The sequence below is a fragment of the Triticum dicoccoides genome, chromosome 5B (genome assembly GCF_002162155.2).
Source record: "Triticum dicoccoides isolate Atlit2015 ecotype Zavitan chromosome 5B, WEW_v2.0, whole genome shotgun sequence".
NCBI classification, from domain to species: Eukaryota; Viridiplantae; Streptophyta; class Magnoliopsida; order Poales; family Poaceae; genus Triticum; species Triticum dicoccoides.
In genome coordinates this window covers 434150010-434172349 of record NC_041389.1, presented here as the reverse complement: position 1 = coordinate 434172349, position 22340 = coordinate 434150010, and the positions used below count along the sequence as shown (strand labels likewise).

At 45.2% G+C, this 22340-nt stretch overlaps 1 protein-coding gene across 2 annotated transcripts; it reads left to right on the top strand.

The window, feature by feature from the left end:
• The first annotated feature begins 8700 nt into the window (after positions 1-8700).
• Positions 8701-19604, top strand: LOC119310119 (50S ribosomal protein L4-like). 2 transcript variants are annotated; one of them, XM_037585960.1, is made up of 10 exons: positions 8701-8828; positions 9742-9849; positions 9977-10053; positions 10129-10183; positions 17043-17160; positions 17439-17587; positions 17756-17863; positions 17977-18096; positions 19047-19220; positions 19334-19604. In XM_037585960.1, exons 2-10 carry the CDS (start codon positions 9781-9783, stop codon positions 19433-19435), a joined length of 972 nt encoding a protein of 323 aa, XP_037441857.1. In that variant the 5' UTR covers positions 8701-8828; positions 9742-9780; the 3' UTR covers positions 19436-19604. The 2 variants fall into 2 exon arrangements, with proteins under 2 accessions (XP_037441857.1, XP_037441856.1); XM_037585959.1 differs by having other exon boundaries at positions 8713-8972.
• Positions 19605-22340: the final 2736 nt, after the last annotated feature.

Sequence of the window (22340 nt, the reverse complement as noted above, 5' to 3'; positions counted from 1 at the left end):
GCGACTCGCAGCATGGCGGCGACAGCGACGCAGGTGGCGGCGGCGTCGGGTGCGGGCGGCGGTGGCTGGCGAGGCGAGAGGCGGCGGGGCGGGCGGCTTTTAAAGGGGGCGTCGGGGTGGAGGCCATCTTGGGGGAGGGGGCGACCGGTGGCTACTCCGAGCCGGACTCTGAGAGGAGTCCGCCGCAAGCACGGCGGTGGAAGGTGGCGGCGCTTGGTGGGCCGGCCTGCTTGGCTGGGCTTCGGCCCAGTCGGGCGGGAAACTTTTTGTTTTTTTAATTCCACCGAAAAGAAAAAAATCCTAATAAATACAAAAAACCTAAAAATGCTAAAAACAATTTTCACCGTCTAAATAGAATATTTAGAACAAAGTGAACATTTTTCTGGCCTAAAAACGCAATTTCAAAAAGATGCATATTTTTTCTAATTCAAATAAAATAATGATAAAAGTCCAAATAAAATCTTAAATTGATTTTAACATCTTTCCTCCAATATTTCTTTTATTTTAGAGAAGTCATTTTATCCTCTCTCTTTTATTTTAATATTGGAAATATTTAGAGACAAAAATGATAAAACCAAAATGATCCTCTTTTCTATATTTCAGAAAATTGAAATATGAAAATAACGAAATCCCCAACTCACTCCGTAGGTACTTGAGTTACTTAGAATTTCTAGTATCAACCAAATTGCAATAAAATACGAGATGCATATGATGACCGAGGTATAACATTCCAAATTGAAAATTTGAGATGTTACACCTACCTATTATGGCATTTCCATAGCCATTCTGAGATATATTGCCATGCAACTTTCCACCGTTCCGTTTATTATGACACATTCCATAATTGTCATACTGCTTTTTGCATGATCATGTAGTTGACATCGTATGGCAAAGACACCTTTATAATTCTTTCATACATGTCGCTCTTGATTTATTGCATATTCCGGTACACCGCCAGAGGCATTCACATAGAGTCATATTTTGTTCTAAGTATTGAGTTGTAATTCTTGAGTTGTAAATAAATAAAAGTGTGATGATTTCCATATTAGAGCATTGTCCCAAGTGAGGAAAGGATGATGGAGACTATGATTGCCCCACAAGTCGGGATGATACTTCGGACTTTATGAAAAATAAAAGAGGCCAAAGAAGCCCAAATAAAAAAAGAGGCCAAAGAAGCCCACCAAAATAAAAAAAGGGGAAGAAAAAAATGAGAGAAAAAGAGAGAAGGGACAATGTTACTATCCTTTTTCCATACTTGTGCTTCAAAGTAGCACCATGATCTTCATGATAGAGAGTCTCCTATGTTGTCACTTTCATATACAAGTGGGAATTTTTCATTATAAAACTTGGCTTGTATATTCCAATGATGGGCTTCCTCAAAATGCCCTATGTCTTCATGAGCAAGCAAGTTGGATGCACGCCCACTTAGTTTCTTTTTGTTGAGCTTTGATACATTTATAGCTCTAGTGCATCCGTTGCATGGCAATCCCTACTCCTTGCATTGACATCAATTGATGGGCATCTCCATAGCCCGTTGATTAGCCACGCCAATGTGAGACTTTCTCCCTTTTTGTCTTCTCACACAATCCCTATCATCATACTCTACTCCACCCATAGTGCTATATCCATGCCTTACGCTCATGTATTGCGTGAGGGTTGAAAAAGCTGAAGCGCGTTAAAAAGTATGAACCAATTGCTTGGCTGAAACCGGGGTTGTGCATGATGGGAGTATTTTTTGTGACGAAAATGAAGCATGGCCTAACTATATAATTTTGTAGGGATAAGCTTTGTTTGGCTATGTTATTTTGATAAGACATGATTACTTTATTAGTATGCTTGAAGTATTACTATTTTTATGTCAATATTAAACTTTTATCTTGAATCTTTTGGATCTGAACATTCATGCAACAATAAATAAAATTACATTGAGAATTATGCTAGGTAGCATTCCACATCAAAAATTCTGTTTTTATCATTTACCTACTCAAGGACGAGCAGGAATTAAGCTTGGGGATGCTTGATATGTCTCCAAATGTATCTATAATTTTTTATTCTTCCATGCTGTTATATTACCTGTTTTGGATGTTTAATGGGCTTTACTAAGCACTTTTATATTATTTTTGGGACTAACCTATTAACCGGAGGCCCAACCCAAATTGCTGTTTTTTTGGCCTATTTTAGTGTTTCGCAGAACAGGAATATCAAACGGAGTCCAAACGGAATGAAACCTTTGGGAGAGTTATTTTTGGAATGAACGCAATCCAAGAGACTTGGAGTGGACGTCAAGAAGCAGACGAGGAAGCCACGAGGCAGGAGGGCGCGCCCTAGGGGGGTAGGCACGCCCCCCACCCTCGTGGGCCCCTCGTGGCTCCCCTGACCGACTTCCTTCGCCTATATATACCTGCATACCCTGAAAACATCCAAGAGCACCTCGAAACCCTATTTCCACCGCTGCAACCTTCTGTGTCCGTGAGATCCCATCTTGGGGCCTTTTCCGACGCTCCGCCGGAGGGGGAATCGATCACGGAGGGCTTCTACATCAATGCCATAGCCTCTCCGATGAAGTGTGAGTAGTTTACCACAGACCTTCGGGTCCATAGTTATTAGCTAGATGGCTTCTTCTCTCTCTTTGATTCTCAATACAAAGTTCTCCTTGATATTCTTGGAGATCTATTCGATGTAATTTTTTTTGCGGTGTGTTTGTCGAGATCCGATGAATTGTGGGTTTATGATCAAGATTATCTATGAACAATATTTGAATCTCCTCTGAATTCTTTTACGTATGATTGGTTATCTTTGCAAGTCTCTTCGAATTATCAGTTTGGTTTGGCATACTAGATTGATCTTTCTTGCAATGGGAGAAGTGCTTAGCTTTGGGTTCAATCTTGTGGTGTCCTTTCCCAGTGACAGCAGGGGCAGCAAGGCATGTATTGTATTGTTGCCATCGAGGACAAAAAGATGAGGTTTATATCATATTGCTTGAGTTTATCCCTCTACATCATGTCATCTTGCCTAATGTGTTACTTTGTTCTTATGAACTTAATACTCTAGATGCATGCGGGATAGCGGTCGATGTGTGGAGTAATAGTAGTAGATGCAGAATCGTTTCGATCTACTTGTCGCGGACATGATGCCTATATACATGATCATGCCTAGATATTCTCATAACTATGCACTTTTCTATCAATTGCTCGACAGTAATTTGTTCACCCACCGTAATACTTATGCTATCTTGAGAGAAGCCACTAGTGAAACCTATGGCCCCCGGGTCTATTTTCCATCATATAAGTTTCCGATCTATCTTATTTTGCAATCTTAATTTCCAATCTATATCATAAAAATACCAAAAATATTTATCTTATTATCTCTATCAGATCTCACTTTTGCAAGTGGCCGTGAAGGGATTGACAACCCCTTATCACGTTGGTTGCAAGGTTCTTATTTGTTTGTGCAGGTACGAGAGACTTGGAGTGTAGCCTCCTACTGGATTGATACCTTGGTTCTCAAAAACTGAGGAAAATACTTACGCTACTTTGCTGCATCACTCTTTCCTCTTTAAGGGAAAAGCCAACACATGCTCAAGAGGTAGCACCTTCCCCTCCTCCACTCCTTTATATACAGGGGAGGGGGGCACCCCTTAGACACACAAGTTGACAATTGTTTTAGCCGTGTGCGGTGCCCCCCTCCACAGTTACACACCTCGGTCATATCGTCGTAGTGTTTAGGCGAAGCCCTACGCCGGTAACTTCATCATCACCGTCACCACGTCGTCGTGCTGACGAAACTTTCCCTCGGCCTCAACTGGATCAAGAGTACGAGGGACGTCCCCGAGCTGAACGTGTTCTGAACGCGAAGGTGCCGTACTTTCGGTGCTTGGATCGGTTGGATCGCGAAGACGTTCGACTAAATCAACCGCATTAACTAAATGCTTCCGCTTTCGGTCTACGAGGGTATGTGGACACACTCTCCCCTCTCGTTGCTATGCATCACCTAGATAGATCTTGCGTGATCGTAGGAAATTTTGAAATTACCGCGTTCCCCAACAACTAACTCATTAGTCACATTGCTTGAAAGGCTTATAGTGATGAGCATTACCGAGAGGGCCCAGAGATACCTCTCTGATACACGAAGTGACAAATCCTATTCTCGATCTATGCCAACTCAACAAACACCTTCGGAGACACATGTAGAGCTTCTTTATAATCACCTAGTTACGTTGTGATGTTTGATAGCACACAAGGTGTTCCTCCGATATTCGGGAGTTGCATAATCTCATAGTCAGAGGAACATGTATAAGTCAGAGTAGTAGCAATAAAACTTATCGATCATTATGCTAAGCTAACGGATGGGTCTTGTCCATCACATCATTCTCTAATGATGTGATCCCGTTCATCAAATGACAACACATGTCTATGGTCAGGAAACATAATCATCTTTGATTAACGAGCTAGTAAAGTAGAGGCATACTAGGGACACTATGTTTTGTCTATGTATTCACACATGTACTAAGTTTCCGGTTAATACAATTCTAGCATGAATAATAAACATTTATCATGATATAAGGAAATATAAAGGGCGAAAGGTCGTGTTCGCAGTGTTTTTTTAGCGACGGTGAGGGTTAGCGATCGATGGGTTAGTGGCATGGTGGGTAATTAAAGCGTAAAACGCGTTTAGTATGCTGAAGGGATGTAGACCATCAGATTGCAGGTTTCGATGGATAAGATGATCTGGTTCTCCGTCCTCTCTTTCTTTTATAGTGGTAGTAGATAAGTCTACTCGGCAAACTTCAACATGCTAAGCCAATCTTCCTATTGGACGTGCACTAGCGTCAAATACTTAACCCAACGCCCGAAGTGAGGCGCAAATGGACCGGCACAATCTGGCGAGCTCACTTGAGGGATTTTTTTTGGTTTTTCTCTTCAGTTTTCACGTTGGGTTTTCTCAAAAAGCAAACTGTTATTTTTTATAGAGCTAGATCATTAAAAAGCAATTTAGAAAAATAGGAAAAAATGTTCATTGTGTGCTTAAAAAAGTCATTCTGTTCTAAGAATTGTTCATTGTCTATTGATTTTTTTACCATGCATTAGAAAAAGTTCACTACACATACAAGAAACTTTAGCATGTATTAAAAAAATGATGGTCACACTTTAGAAAATTGAGTATACATAAAAAAAGTACAATGATATAAAGGTTGTTAGTATATTCATAAATGTTTCGTGTGTATTCGAACTTTTTTTACCATATATTAGAGAAATGCTTATAGTGAAAAAACCACTACAAAGAATTAAAAGTGAAAAGGCCTAAGAAAAAAATGAAACCCAGAAGGAAAAATGAAAAAATAGAAATAAAAAGAGAAAGAAAAAAGAAGTCCAGAAATAAAAGAAAAACCAAAACAGAAAATCAAGAAACCCCAAAATAACCACAAACATAAAAAAAAGAAAAAACAGCCAAAACACAAGGGGTATATCTCGCTTATTCACAAATGTAGACACGCCTCGCCTCTAGTGCTCCACTAAAGGGCTGGCCAACACTGTAGCACACCTTTTGTGTGGTTTTATCTCCTTTTGATTATATGTCTTTTTATCGATTTTATCACCAACATCATAGCAATTGCATGCAGGGAAGGCCTCGCGCTGGCAAACAACCTTCTCCTAAGCAACCTTATCATATCATCTGACTGCAAGTAGGTGGTTAGCGATATTAAGAATGGTAGCCAAGGGAACATGGGTCGGTGATTACAGAAATTAAACTTCATGCTTCTAGTTTTAGCTACAATTTTATTTTTGAAAGTCGCATCGTTAATGGTGAGGCTCATAGTCTAGCCAAGCATTCACTTTCTCTCAGTCCAGGGCGCCACGTCTGGTTGGCCAACCCTCATGATCCGACCTGTATCCACTACATGTGGATTATCATCACTAAAGCTTAGCTTTGTCTTAAAAAAAAAATTCACCTTCCATGTGGTTTTATCTTCTTCTTTTGATTCTATGTGTTTTTTTATCGATTTTATTCTCTTCATTTTTTTGAACTTTTTTTGAATAAGTTTTTAACCTTTTCAAATTCACATTGAGATTTTAATGGTATTTTTTTATATATTAGTCAAATATTTTTTAGATTATATTAACATTTTCAAGAATGTCAAGATAATGTTTTGAAATGGCAAGACACTTTTTTGTTAAAATTACATGAACTTCCTTTACATTGTATATACTTTTTGTAGATGTCAATAGCATATATTTGAAACACGTGAATATTTGTTAAATATCATGATTTTTTTTGGATGCACATTGAACATTTCATGAATACATGTTAAAAAAATTAAATACACCTTGATTTTTTTAATATATGGTGAACATTTGTTTTTCAAATACACAATGAACATTTTTTTAATACATGTTTTGTTTTTCATATACACGCTGAACAATTTTTGATACACATGGAATATTTTGTGATACATGATGAACATTGTTTTCAAATACTTGTTTGAATTATTTTTGAATACATGTCAAATATTTTGCAAATTGACGTTGGACATTTTTAAAATACATGTGAGAACATTTTTTTGAATGGTACAAAAATTATGCGAAGAAATCTCTTACATGAGCACATTTTTTAAATGTGCGATGAACACTTTTAAAAATGTAAGTAAATTAATTGTTGGAATATAAACAAACGTAAAAGAACATGGGATACGCTATGATGTACGTTGGTTGTCGATAGGCCGTGCCAGACTTTCAGAAAAGAAAGGCTTACTTTTCACGGGAGAGGCTTCCAACGTTTAAAGGAGTTTATTTATGATGCTGTTGTACTAACATCATGAAACCTTCTGTTTGAAAAGAGGCACTGCCTATGACTGATAATCTTGTTGTAATACTAGTATGTATGCACGTGCAACGCACATTTTAACATTATTATGGAGTGGTTTTTGGTTTAGAAAAAATAGACTTGCCAATAGATTCAAGGCAAAATGAAAATATCGTTTATGTACGGATGCAAAAAGAAAATACATTACAAAAAGGTACTCCCTCCGTTTCTAAATATAAGTCTTTTTAGAGGTTTCAATGCGGACTACATACAAATGTATATAGACGTACTTTAGAGTGTAGATTCACTCATTTTGCTCCGTATGTAGTCCGTAGTGGAATCTCTAGAAAGACTTATATTTAGGAACGGAGGGAGCAGGAGTTAATATATGTAATCCCCGTAATTTGTTAAGAAAGAAAATAATTCATAAAATTGCTTGCCGAAATGTTTTATATTGTGGGATAGAGAAAGTATAACTTTACTGTATATTTCCTCTCTGAAAACAACTTTTCATGGGCTCAACACGTCCTCAAACTGCAACATGTGCCAAGAGGAATCAATATGGGCCACTTATTTTGAGAAGGATGAGGCGATCGTTCTGGAACATTGTGGATGGAGCAGCGATGTACTGTTCATTGTGAATCCCACTCTTTTCAGCCGTTGGATTTAGCACACGAATGGCTAGGATTGATGATTATGCCCAATTCAAAACTGGTACACTATAAGTAGTATAGATATAGATATAGATAATATACTGTGTGTCAATGGTTAATGTCCATGGATTCTACTTGGGTATCGAGCACCTCCCAAGACTAAAACATGCACAGGTTTGTCTGTAGAGGACGCAACATTTTTTTAAATCGCTTGTGTAGAAGTTGCTATAATGAATGAAGCTGATACCCATCCTAACCGTCTGAGAGTAACTCCAATAGAACATGTCAATAGAGTGGATTATTGGTCTGAGGAATGTCCCACGATAATCATGATATATCAAGAACTAGTCGCCAGTACAACTAGGCAAAAGGTTTATAGTACCATTTGTATTATGTCTTAGTGGCTCATGGTTCCAACAACCATTATATTGCTTTCTCTGCATGTATTTTATGGAAAAAATGCCTTGTTTGGCCCTTTTCTTAGAATGTGGTTCCCCATTTGGCCCAAAACATTTTTTTCTCCCCTATTTGACACTGGTTGTAAATCTTGTACACTTTTCTCGTGTACAATTTATTTTTACAGTTGCAACATTTGAAGTGTGTTCCAGCTTCTGAGATTTTAGGCACTTTTTTATCTATTTATTTATTTAGTTTTGGGCCAAATGGGAATCACATTTTAAGAAAATTTACAACTTATAGGCACCGATGACTATGCACAAATTGTTAAACCTCTGATCATTTTTGTCATTGCAATGCTCAAGTCACAATGGAATGGATATTCTCTGCAGTCTCAAGGTCTACAAGAAAAATATGTGCATTGTTGGTTGGAATGGATTGGCTTTATGCATTTGTATCTTTGTTGCCTACTCTTGTGAAATTGAGAATTCAGGCAGATTTTGAATCAACTTCTTCAAAAATAAATAAATAAGAACAACATATTCGTCAATGTCTGTCGTCTTAGGAAAGCATGTAGCCAAACTTGTATAGCTTTGAACATATAATATATAAACTATTAAGATTGGGATTATGGAGATAATTTTCAGATTATTTTGGGATATTTGATTCGTTAGGCACAAGGAAGCTAAGTCGATAATTAAAATAAAAATATATTACAAAAAAAATAAGATTTGATAATTAGAAATCATGTATTTAGGGGTAATTAGAATTCATGTAAATTCCTAGCTCTTATATATTTTTTAAAACTGTATTAAACAGATTACGTGGTGCCTGGAGGGTTGTTGGGCCGGCCCAGCCGCCATACATGCCGGCGGGCGCGCGACCTGTGACTCCCCCCATTCGCCGCCGCTCTCCCCTCCTCCCGCTCCCAGATCACGCCGCCGCCGGACGGGTCAGGCGGCCATCACCGCTGCGGAGGTGAGCACCCCCCTCATCCATTCCCTCCTCCCCATTTCCACCGTCCTCCCCTCCTGCCCCCTCTTCCGTCCGCTGGTGCTCCACTCCCCGCACCCCGTCGCCGTCCATCTCCGTCTACCGGCGCGCCTCCTCGCCGCCGTAGAGGTACTGCTCCCTTCCCCCATTCCCCTCTCGCTAACCCTCTCTCCCTCTCACTCTGCGTTATTGTGGCTAGGATGCATTTTCTGGACCATGGTCTGTCTGTGCATTTCCGACCTGATTTGGGACTTATTTTGATCTCTAAGTTACTGCTGCTGACTACCTTAGTTAGAAATGATGATCCAGTGCCAGTGTGATGCATCTGGTTGGCCTATGATTTCCTTCTAGAAATGTGCTTATATATAATTCCACGCTTAAACTGATTGCAGTTGATGTTTAATTGTTTATGTATGATGATGCCATGTCTTTGTTGCTTAGTTTGTCAGAGGTGCAAGTATGTTTATCTTAAATGATGGCGTTTTCTTGTTGGTCTTGGCTCAGGCTCATTTATGTGAATGTATCATGTATAAAACAGCAGAGGCAACAATCTATGTCTAGATCTATTTAGATGGACGGCATCAGCAAGAAAACGGCAAATGCTAATACTGCAAGCTGTAGGTTTGGTTGCTGTTTCGTGTTCATACATGGCCATGATAGTTACAAGGGCTAGAATTAGGAACTATTGTGTTCTGATCACCTACGGACGATGCATGAGAGCGACATGGCCAGGATATCAAATTTATGTTTTATCTACTACTACAATGGCACAAATTGCTGCAACCAGCTTAGGATCTTGTGTACATTGTTCCGTGATAGGAAATTGTTGAAATACCCATTCCTATCCACGAGGTCTATGGGACTTCTTATCACTTTCTTCCCCTCTTTGTTTGTGCAGGCCGCTGCCGCCGCTGGGAAAGCTTAATCGCCAGCAGCCATGTCCATCCGATCTCTCATCTCCGCATCCAGGTCCAGATATGCCCTCGCCGCTTCCACCATCTCTCAAGTTAGGTGCCCCTCCTCCGCGTTTCCACGACTCCACGAGCTCTTTCTTTACAACAGAAGCAGAACGCTGATTCACAATATTTTGAACTGATCTGATGTGTTTTACTGCACATTGTCTGATTGATCAGGCAACTTCCAGGACGCACCAGCACGCCTGCGTGCCTCCTCTGCTCTCGGGGCTTGGACCACTCGCACGCTCCTTTAGGTACAGTCTGTGATGCCGGCCTGCCTCTTGCTTGTGGAAAGAGCTGAATGAATTGTTGGTGCTATATGTGTGCAGCTCAAGCGCTGCAGTAGCAGATGTCAATTCAGGGGTCCGTGTCATGGAAGGGCAGGTGTGTTACTCCCCTCCCTAAATCTATCATGTTCTGCTAATTGTGTGTGAGTGTACGATCCATTTCTAAGTTTGTAGTAGCTAGAAGAATATGCGCACTTCGCCGTGCTGGCTAGTGGGCCCCTGGCTGATGTGCTGTTTAGAACCACTTCAAAATGTTGCTTTAATACTATATGTGTATAATGAGCTGATATCCATATATGTATAGTTTAGCAGACAGAAAAAAGAACACCTCTTTTTCTTGGTCCGAGTAAATGCAAGTACATTAGATAATCAAACCAGAATGCTATTACCGAGGTGGGATGGGTCTATTCTATCTAGGCGATACATTGCATTGGTTAAATTGAACCACACACCATAATATCTTAAGTTATTGTACTTTGTGGACGTTATATGAGCCTTATAGGTTTACGGCGTTGCCCTACTTTCCCTGAATATATAATGAACAATCCACGAATACATGCATTATGATTTTGGTAGACATTATCCGCCTTGTGCTTCACCAAAAACACCATAGTTAAACCCTTGTAACGTAAAAGCTGGGGAGGTTTGACACACACTTTATAAGCCACCCTCCTTCACTTAGGCAAGGGTTCGCAAACACTGTAATCTGACATCCATACGCAGAGAAAAAGCTCCTGGAGCACAGGACGTAGGGTCTTTACCTCCGCCGCGAGGGGCCTGAACCTGCAAAAGCTTCTGTGTCACACTTGCACCTAGCGTGATCCAGCTACTTCCCTACCCCTCTCTCGTACTGTCAGGACTTCCCTCACGACACTCTCTGACTCCCCAGGTCGCCGCCACCGTTGCGTCCTCTCCACCTGGCGCCAGCCGATGCACGCCCTTGCATGTGCCGCATCCCTCCTGCGTCGAGCCATGGCCTCCCTGCCCCAGCTCGGCGCCATCGGCTGCGACACCCCGCTCCTCGCCAAGTTCTTGTTCTTGCACCCCGTCCTCCCCATGTCTGTCACGTTGGTGCTCCGTGAGGCTAGTGCGACGTGCTCCACCAGTTCGAATACGTGAGAGTTAGACCGCATTTGGCTCATTGGATGGGTAGGGTTTACAGGGGTTTTAGAAACTATGGATTTGGGCGTCTCTGTTGGGATGGTACCAAGATCCCATCGATCAGTCAGGATTTGTGGAGCAATTGACACTGATTTTTGGGCGGTTTGGGTCACATTCCTGATATATGGAAGAAGAAATCGCCTATGCTGCTATGTGCTATCTACCTTAAGAAATTAGTTTTGTGTAATTTTTCTTCTTACTTTTCACCACCCGAGGGGCATATATAACTGAACAGCTTCCACAAGTACAGTGGCAGAACAATAGAATTAAATCGCTAAACAGAGTGCTTGTTTTAACCGAATTACAATCAACAGTAATTAAGACAGGATGCTAAATAACGACATGTCATGTGGGGCACGTCTTACAGACGTGGGCCGCGCGGCCAGGAGCAGCCGACGGCCGCATCAGGCAAGGCGCAGGCTGGACAGGAGTCCTGATCCGGGCACATTAGTTCCTAGACTAGTTTATTTCGTATAGGTTTCTAGTTTGTTATTAGCCCATGGGGCCTTTATATATCAGATAGTTAGCACCCTTTAGGGATAAGCAATAAAGTTATTTCCTTCTATCTTCCCCTCCCGCATCATAGAGCAGCCAGGCAAAAACCCTAGCGCTCCTATCCACCGCGACTACGAACTACGTAGTCGAGGTCCTGCTGTCTTGGGCACTGAGGCCCTTGACAACTTGGTATCAGGTTCCAGGCGATCCTCCTCCTCGTCCACGCTCCATCCGCCGGCCGCTTTCCCCCCTGTGTCCGCGCCCAGCTCCCCGACATCGCCACAATCCGCTGCCGCCTCGGTCACTTCCGGCATGGCAGAACCGACCACCGCGGATCTGGCTAAGATGATCGAGGCCTTGACGGCCACGGTGATGTCCCTGCAGTCGTCCGTCACCGCACTCCAGAAGGACAAGTCCTCCTCTTCGTCCAGCGCTGCCGCCGCCCATGATGGGCAGCACCACAATGATCGGCCGCCCAGGTTCCAGAAGATGGACTTCCCCAAGTTCGACGGCAAGTCTGATCCGCTCGCCTTCATCAACAGATGCGAGTCCTTCTTCCATCAACAACGGATCGCCGAGGAGGAGAAGGTGTGGATGGCGTCCTACAATCTCGAGGGTCCTGCCCAACTATGGTATATGCAGGTCCAGCGCGACGAGGGCACACCTCCGTGGCGCCGCTTCTCCGAGCTGCTCAATCTCCGCTTCGGGCCACCGCTGCGCGCTAACCCGCTGGGCGAACTAATGGCGTGCAAACGCACGACGTCCGTCGTCGACTTCCAGGAGCGGTTTGAGGCACTCCTTCCCCGGGCAGGCACCTTATCCGAGACACAGAAAGTGCAGATCTTCACCGCGGGACTCCAGCCACCCCTCAGCCTCGACGTGGAGATCCATAACCCACAGTCCCTCGTCGTCGCCATGAGCCTCGCCCGCAAATTGGAGCTGCGCGACCAGTGCGCGCTTTCCGCCGCGCCACCGGTGCGTTTTCCACAGAAGGGCATCCTGCCGACACCAGGACCACGCCTCGCGCCCCCCGCTCCGGCCCCACCAGCCGCACCTCAGCAGGGCCACAATCTGCCGGACGGACGCCCAATCAAGCGTCTCTCCCAGACAGAGATGGAGGAACGCCGTCGCCTGGGCCTTTGCTTCAACTGTAACGAGAAGTTTGGCAGGGGCCACAACCGCGTGTGCCAGCGCATCTTTCTCCTCGACTTAGCGCCGGACGACGACGACGACGACGCGGCCTCCGCCACTGATGATGCATCGCGGGCCGACCCTCAAATCTCGCTCCACGCGATCGCCGGCGTGCGCACGAGTGAAACCATGCAGATGCAGATTACTCTCGGAGGTGTCTCCCTCCTCGCCCTGATCGATTCAGGCTCCACCCACAACTTCATCGCCGAAGAGGCGGCCGCTCGTGCTACGTTACCGCCCCCCACCACAGAGAAGATGCGCGTCACGGTGGCCAACGACGAGCGCGTTCCGTGCCAGGGCGCGTACCGCGTCGTGCCCTTCCGCATCGGCCACGAGGAGTTCGCGGAGGATTTCCTCGCCTTGCCGCTCGCGGGCTACGACATCGTCCTGGGCACGCAGTGGCTGGCGTCGCTCGGACCGATCCTGTGGGATTTCCGAGCCCTCTCCATGACATTCTGGCGGCGGGGCCATCGGGTGTGCTGGCACGGCATTGCAGGACCGGACGGGCCAGCCCTAAAATCATGCAGCGGCCGCGACTTCCTGGACGCCATCATCACCGAGTTCGACGGCATCTTCGCCGACCCCTCCGGCGTGCCACCGCCCCGCAGCCGCGATCACGGCATCACCCTGCTACCTGGTTCCGCCCCGGTGGCCGTCCGTCCGTATCGATACCCGGCCGCGCACAAGGACGAGCTGGAGCGTCAGTGCGCCGCCATGCTCGCCCAAGGTATCATCCGTGCGAGTTGTTCCGCATTCTCGTCCCCGGTACTACTGGTCCGCAAGGCCGACGGGTCCTGGCGCTTCTGCATCGATTATCGCGCCCTGAACGCCATTACTGTCAAGAATGCGTTCCCGATTCCGGTGGTGGACGAACTCCTCGACGAGCTACGGCACGCTCGTTTCTTCACCAAGCTCGATTTACGTTCCGGCTACCACCAGGTGCGGATGCGTGCGGAGGACATCCCGAAGACAGCTTTCCGTACTCATGACGGCCTCTACGAGTTTCTGGTGATGCCGTTCGGACTCTGCAACGCGCCGGCCACGTTCCAGGCCCTCATGAATGATCTGCTGCGGCCATACCTGCGCCGTTTTGTTCTCGTCTTCTTTGACGACATCCTCATTTTCAGCGAGACATGGGCTGACCATCTCCGACATGTGCGCACCGTCTTCACGGTCCTGCACCAGCACCGGCTCTTCGTCAAGCGCTCCAAATGCGCGTTCGCCGTTGAATCAATCGCATACCTGGGTCACACCATCTCCGCTGCAGGCGTGGCCATGGATCCGAAAAAGGTGCAGGCAGTGGCGGACTGGCCGCAACCACGCTCGGCGCGCGCGGTTCGGGGCTTTCTCGGCCTTGCGGGGTACTACCGCAAGTTTGTCAAGGACTTTGGCGTGGTTGCCGCGCCCCTGACGGCCCTCCTTCGCAAGGATGGTTTCTCTTGGTCGCCGGAGGCGGCAGCAGCTTTTACCACCCTCAAGACGGCAATCACCACGGCTCCCGTCCTCGCGTTACCGGATTTTACACGGCCGTTCATCGTCGAGTGTGACGCATCGACGTACGGTTTCGGGGCCGTCCTTCTTCAGGACCACCACCCGGTGGCTTTCTTTAGCCGGCCAGCCGCGCCACGTCACCGTTCCCTGGCAGCGTATGAACGGGAACTCATCGGCCTGGTGCTCGCGATTCGCCATTGGAGGCCGTACCTATGGGGGCGTCAGTTTGTGGTAAAAACGGATCATTACAGCCTCAAATTTCTGCTTGACCAGCGTTTGGCCACCATCCCGCAGCATCATTGGGTTGGCAAACTCCTGGGATTCGACTTTACGGTGGAGTACAAGGCAGGTAGTACCAACACGGTGGCGGATGCACTTTCCCGCCGTGACACGGAGGAGACGACGCTCATGGCGGTCTCAGGGCCTCGTTTCGACTTCATCAATCGCCTCCGGCAAGCGACATCCACTGATCCGGCGCTCGTCGCACTGCGGGAGGATATCACGGCAGGTGCGCGGCAACAGCCTTGGGCGCTCTCCGACGGCCTCGTTACTTTCAACGGCCGCCTCTACATTCCGCCGTCATCCCCGCTACTCCAGGAGATTCTCAGTGCCGTGCACGATGATGGGCATGAAGGCGTCCTGCGCACATTGCATCGTCTCCGCCGCGATTTCCACGCACCTAACCTTCGCAAGACGGTGCAGGAGTACATCCGCACTTGCGGTACTTGCCAGCGGTACAAGTCCGAGCACTTGCACCCTGCTGGGCTGCTACTGCCGCTGCCGGTACCCACGGGCGTGTGGACTGACATCGGCATCGACTTCGTGGAAGTGCTTCCTCGAGTAGGCGGGAAGTCTGTCATCCTCACCGTGGTGGATCGCTTCAGCAAGTATTGCCATTTTGTGGCGTTAGCCCACCCATACACGGCAGAGTCAGTGGCACAGGTGTTCTTCGCTGAGGTTGTTCGTCTCCATGGCGTGCCGCAGTCCATGGTCTCTGACCGCGACCCCGTCTTCACCTCTGCTTTTTGGCGAGAGCTCATGCGCCTCACGGGGACAAAGCTGCACATGACATCAGCATTTCACCCGCAGTCGGATGGTCAAACGGAGGCTGCTAACAAGATCATTGTGATGTATTTACGGTGTCTTACCGGGGATCGTCCCAAGCAGTGGCTCCGGTGGCTTCCCTGGGCTGAGTACATATACAACACCGCCTACCAGACAGCAACCCAAGAGACTCCGTTCAAGCTTGTGTATGGCCGTGACCCTCCCACTATTCGCTCTTACGAGCCCGGCGACACACGGGTGGCTGCAGTGGCCAGGAGCATGGCTGAGCGCGACGAACTTATCGAGGACGTCCGCTATCGTCTACAACAGGCACAGGCGGTCTATAAGTCCTACTACGACAGACGTCATCGGGACATTCGGCATGAGGTGGGCGATTGGGTTTGGCTTCGCCTTCGACAGCGCGCCGCGTCCTCTCTCAACTTGCCAACCAGGGGCAAGCTCAAGCCACGATTCTATGGGCCGTACCGCATTTCAGAAGTGATCAACGACGTGGCATACCGTCTTGAGCTTCCGGCGCGCTCGCGCCTCCATGACGTGTTCCACGTGGGCCTCCTCAAGAAGTTCTTCGGCATTCCTCCAACTACACCGCCGGGATTGCCTTCGATCCACAACGGGGCGGCTGTTCCAGAACCAGAGCGCGTGACTCGTGCGCGCCTAGCACGCGGCGTTCGCCAGCTACTCGTCCACTGGAAGGGTGAAGCAGCTTCGTCAGCTACATGGGAGGATCTTGACAGTTTCGTCGAGCGCTACCCCGCTTTTCAGCTCGAGGACGAGCTGCTCGTCGAGGGGGGGAGAGATGTCATGTGGGGCACGTCTTACAGACGTGGGCCGCGCGGCCAGGAGCAGCCGACGGCCGCATCAGGCAAGGCGCAGGCTGGACAGGAGTCCTGATCCGGGCACATTAGTTCCTAGACTAGTTTATTTCGTATAGGTTTCTAGTTTGTTATTAGCCCATGGGGCCTTTATATATCAGATAGTTAGCACCCTTTAGGGATAAGCAATAAAGTTATTTCCTTCTATCTTCCCCTCCCGCATCATAGAGCAGCCAGGCAAAAACCCTAGCGCTCCTATCCACCGCGACTACGAACTACGTAGTCGAGGTCCTGCTGTCTTGGGCACCGAGGCCCTTGACACGGCAGCTGTTGGATATGGCCGTCAGGCTTGTGCGCCATTGGATAACTGAACTTGTACCTCACTTGTTTGGTGCCGATAGATGTATGTGCTAAGACTGCCCCTCCTTCTACGACCTGACAGATGACCAGATACCACTTTGTGAACAGATTTTGTAATGGGTTTTATTCCTGGTCGCTTCTAGTTTGGAAATGTAGCGTTTGATTGAGTGTGATTGGGGTTAGGTATCAACTTACTCGGGGGTACTTCTAGATCCAGATAGCAATGATTAACAAATATGGGCTTGCTTGAGTTCTATCTCAGTAATGATTAGCAAATAGCAACAATGTGTTATGTTCAAAAGTTGGTTTTCTGTATCTTGGCTATATTTCATGGCATGTGATTCTAGTTCTGCCTTCTCAGTTAGCTTTCTTCATTTGCAGATTTTGCCAAATGTCTACTCCAAAGGGTATTCTACTCTTTTGGCTCCAGCAAATGAAGCACTGATTCCACCGGAACTTCTATCTAGCAAGACTGTCTGGACACCAGACCGAGAGCTTGGTGTGTTTCTAGTGTTCCTTATCCATCTGTTGCTATGACAATGCTGTTTCTCTTGAGTGCCCTATGGGCTATTTTTATCTAACTGACAGAGATTTCTTTGTTAACTCTGCGCTCTTTGATTGAAAATTTAGCTTCATTGAACAAGATTTTTCATAATGGGACTGAACTTGATGTCACTTTTTATGTAGTTCAATTGTATCATAATTGGCTAATGGAAAGCTATATATATTATTTTCACATTATGCTGAGTTGCAAGTAATATTAATATTTTATTACAGGGCAGTATGAGGACCTAGTAGCTAGAGTAACAAACTTCCATAATGAGGACAACGGATTCATGGTTTTGGATGGTGATGTTTTTGATGTTCCAATTAGGAAGGATATCGTTCACAGGGTAGTAAGGTGGCAGCTTGCTAAAAGGCAACAGGTACACACTACGATCTCACTTGTTCTGTTGATTGACTTCAGCTCACAAGCTCCCAAATCATGTGATCTGTATGTTGGGTGTAATATCAGTTACATTCTTAAGTTCAGATATTTAAGTTCTATCTTTCTAATGCACGTTCCGATAATTGCACGCACCTGTCTTTCACAGGGGACACACTCAACTAAAACTATCAGTGAAGTGAGCGGCACAGGAAGAAAGCCTTACAAGCAAAAAGGAACTGGAAGAGCACGTCATGGAACATTGCGTGGTTGTCAGGTTATACTACCCTATCTTGACATTCCTCCATTCATATAAATGGTATTGAATAGGCTCCGGAGATATCTCATCTTGTTTGGGCTCCAACTAATTTAAGATTCAAACTGAAACAGTTTCGAGGAGGTGCAACTATGCATGGCCCGAAACCACGAAGCCATGCATTCAAGTTGCAGAAGAAAGTACGGCGTCTGGGACTTAAGATAGCCTTGTCTGCTAGAACAGCTGAGGGGAAGGTATCTGCTGCCTTACTAAATCATTGTGTATCTTCCTGGATGTTCTTGTGTAGAGTTAGCTCCTTCCTTATCCCAAGATAACTATTTCTGTTACAAAATGAATTCTGCATTAAATCATGAACCCTTGTTTAGTACTAGAATGCTTCGGGCCACAGTAATGATCATGCAAAAACGTATTATATTATGGCACGGAGGGAGTATTTGCTAGAACTATGCGAGAATTAATGTGCTGTTTCAGAAGTTGTTGATCAGCATGTCACTATGAAACTGTTTTGCTATGTTTTATGCTTTCTAGATCCTTTCACGATATTTTGTACTTTATAGATCCTTCCTGAAATTCAGAGAACAGACCACTTACCCCTAGTTCTAATGGAGCATGAACTAGTTGTACTTTTTGATCAATATCATGTGTTTGTAGAATGGTTTCTCTGACTGCCTTGTCTTCTTAGAAGGTTTACTTTTAGGTTGTTGCTATGTTTTTAAGGCGACGCCTTACCGCCTTAGGGAGGGGGGGCGCTTTGGCGCCTAGGCGACGCCTAGGCGGGCGCTTTGGACGCCTAGGCGCCTAAAGCGGTCGATTTTCCAAAGCGGAGGGGGAGCGCTTCGACGCCTAGGCGTCGCCTTAGGGACGCTTTAAAAACATAGGGTTGTTGCTTATGAGATGTAACATTGAGATGGTATTGTTTCCACAGCTTCTTGCAAGAGTAAAAGCTATTGAAATCTATCGAGCATTGTGTAACAATAATTTTGGTTTATGCAATGTTATTTTCTTCTGGTGCTGCTCCCAAAAATCTCGAGCACACAAAGTGACAAAGGAAAAACTTGACCATCTGTTATCCTGAACGCAAATACGTATTCATGAGTCGGTCCGGGTCTCTCCATCTGAAACCATTCTTCGCAGTAAATAACGTATGCATGTATAGTTTACTTGACCACATGTTTTATTGTAGCTCTGCATCTTTGAGGACCTAGAAGTCCCCAGCCACAAGACGAAAAACATCGTGCAGTACATCAAGCAGATGGACGATACGAAGAAGGTTTTGTTGGTGGATGGAGGCGACATCGATAAGAAGTTAAAGCTGGCTACTCAAAATCTTCACTACGTGAATGTCATTCCTTCGATTGTAAGTGTCTGTACCTCAGCGGCTGAACAGTGACGAACAGCCCCATTGTGGTTTTCGCAGCAGATATTTTGACCCGAGAAGATTGTGCTGATGTTTCCCATCTTCAAATGCAGGGCCTCAATGTCTACAGCATCCTCCAGCATGACACACTCGTAATGACTCGGGACGCCGTCAACAGAATCGTTGAGCGGATGCACACCCCCATCAGCCGCTAGCCGTCAACAGAACCTTGCTAGACATCTTTTATCCAGTTTTGGTACAGCCGTTCATGAGTAGGCGAAAGTGCAGCCCAACCCTTTGATTATCTGTTGTAAGGAAATCGTAGCACTAGTGTTTTGTTGCAGACGCTTTAATGAGAAATGCTATGGAGAACCTGCGGATGCACCCCCCCTGGAATCCCACCCTCCATGATCCATCAGCAGTCGTCCGCTTTTCCTACATCCCCTTCATAATACACTAGAGGACTCTGCTTGCTTTGCCGCGCTGTTCTTCACTTGGCTAATTTTTTAAAATAATACATTTCTTTAATTAATTTGCATAAATATTACGTCGATATTTTTTTTTAAATAATACACCATCGGCCCGCTGCAGGCCGACTAAGCCTAGTAGGCCCACCGCTCTAGTCGGCCCGCAGCAAGCCGACTGGGACTAATTGGTTCGCAGCAAGCCAATTAGTCCCACCAGTCGGCTTGCTACAGGCCGACTGAAAGCCAATCGGCCTGCGGTGGGCCGACTAGGTGCATGTGGCCATTTTTCTTTTTCTGTTTTTGGTTTTAATTGTTGATTTCTATTTATTCTAGCTATCAAATGAATCTGGTTTGTGTTGAAACTATTTGCATTAATTACTAGCAATATTAACAAGCCAGATATAAATTTTCATAATTTTTGGAAAACCACATTTTTACATTTGATAGCTCCTCGTGAATACAGATAGGGTTTAAATTTATTTATCCAAAAAATGTTAAAATATTGAGAAGAATGATTTATACATTTTTGTGAAACAATTTGAGGAAATTGTTTTGGCTTATGAAACAATTTGAAACAAACGGAACAATTTTTATGAAACAATTTGAGGAAAATTCTCAAATTGTTTCATAAGTCAAAAAAGTATTCTCAAATTGTTTCACAAAAAATGTTTCATATTGTTTCAAATTGTTTAATAAGCCAAAAAAGTATTCTCAAATTGTTTCACAAAAAATTTAAATTATTCTCCTCGATATTTTAACATGTGTAAAAATAAAAAAAATCAATTTAGATAGATAAATTTAAACCCTATCTATATTCACGAGGAGCTATCAAATACAATTCTAAAAATGTGGTTTTCCAAAAATTATGAAAATTTATATGTGGCTTGTTAATATTGCTAGTAATTTATGCAAAAAGTTTCAACACAAACTAGATTCATTTGATAGCTAGAATAAATAGAAAACAACAACTAAAACCAAAAACAGAAAAAAAAATGGCCACATGCACCTAGTCGGCCCACCACAGGCCGATTGGCTTCCAGTCGGCCCGCGGCAAGCCTACTGGACTAATTGGTTCGCAACAAGCCAATTAGTCCCAGTCGACTTGGTGCGGGTCGACTGGAAGCCAATGAGAAATGCTGGAGCACCGAAAAAGCTGGATATCTGAAAAGAATTGTCTCAAAAAAAATCTGAAAAGAAAATCTCGTAGTGAAAAAGACATGCATGCCACCTGCAGGCTATTCTGTCGTTAAGCCATGCATATCCTTCCCAGCGCTGCTATACACACGACAACCCAGCAGCCGACTCATGGACGATCCCATGTGGCAGCTCCAACCGCGTCCGTGAACGCAGGAGGCGATTGGTTTTGTTTTTTTAGCTGATGCGTAGAGAAGGCATCGTTCGCAGATCGTTCATGTGTATCGTGTGTGAAGCAATTTCGTATCCTTCCATGCATGCAAAACACAACACCCCAGCTTTTGGTTAGTAAATCAAGCTAGCCAGGGCCACATTTACTGAATTGACTATTAGAGCATTGACCGTGCCGTCTGGCGGCCCGTACTCCCTCCGGTCCTTTTTACTCTGCATATTAGGTTTGTCTGAAGTCAATCTTATCCAACTTTGACCAAGTTTATATAAAAAATTATAGACATTCACATAACAACACCAATATCATTAGATTCATCTTGGAATATATTTTCATATTGTATTTATTAAATATTATAGATGTTAATAATTTTTAATATAAATTTGGTCAAACTTAGCAAAGTTTAACTTTCGGCAAAACCAATGTGCAGAATAAAAAGGACCGGAGGGAGTACACGCGAGGCCCCGCCGCACATTCTCTTCCCCTCTTCTTTTCTTTTGCGCAACAAGACAATGGGCGCGATGCATCAATGCATGTGACCAACACCGGCCCCCTTTCCATTATCAGAACGGAATCAAACCAGCACAAGCAATCAAGCGTCCCTAATCTCCAAGGATTAAACTAAGCAGGTCGGCCTAATTGCGCTCGCTGCTTTGCGAGGCGGGATGTGCGCTTGGCTCAACAGTTGCCACCTTGTCCCCGAGATCGGAGACCAGGCAAGCTCACCCTTATCAACAAAGGGAGGAGATGCTTTTGCCTGAGTGAGTGAGGCCTGCATCTGCATGCGGCTAATATGTTGAGCTGCTTAGTTTTATCATCGAGTTTCGTGCTAACTTTGACCGTTACTTGCAGCTTTTGGAGCCTATTACACTTGGCATCACGCAGCTGCAGCCTACCAATCATCTTTTGGCCGTAATTGTTGACTGTTTTTGATACCGCTACCCTACTCCCGTGTGTAGAGCATCTACACCCGGGCTTAGCAAATTTTGCCACTTAATCGTCCGCGGACACACGGGTTAGTGTTCAGGCGTGTCTGTTTTGAATCCCTATTTATCCGTTCATGTAGTCATACTTTTTTTTTCATTATATGTCCAATCACTTGCATGTGATTGAAGGAGATGAAGAGAGAGAAAGAAAAAATAAATAAAGGTAAAAGGTTCGTGAGCCCTCATATTCTTTCTATATTTAGTCTCAATATGAGGGTTCGCGGACAGCCTGAACATATAGAGATGATATGAGGAATTTGATTGGATCACTTTTTTTCATTCTCTTTCCTGTCTGATCATCGAC

Excerpts from the sequence above, each read along its gene's own strand:
- LOC119310119 (XM_037585960.1), top strand. The coding sequence starts at position 9,781 with ATGTCCATCCGATCTCTCATCTCCGCATCCAGGTCCAGATATGCCCTC. Across the intron at positions 9,850-9,976 it reads CCGCTTCCACCATCTCTCAA|GCAACTTCCAGGACGCACCA; the intron begins GTTAGGTGCCCC and ends CTGATTGATCAG. Across the intron at positions 10,054-10,128 it reads CCACTCGCACGCTCCTTTAG|CTCAAGCGCTGCAGTAGCAG; the intron begins GTACAGTCTGTG and ends ATATGTGTGCAG.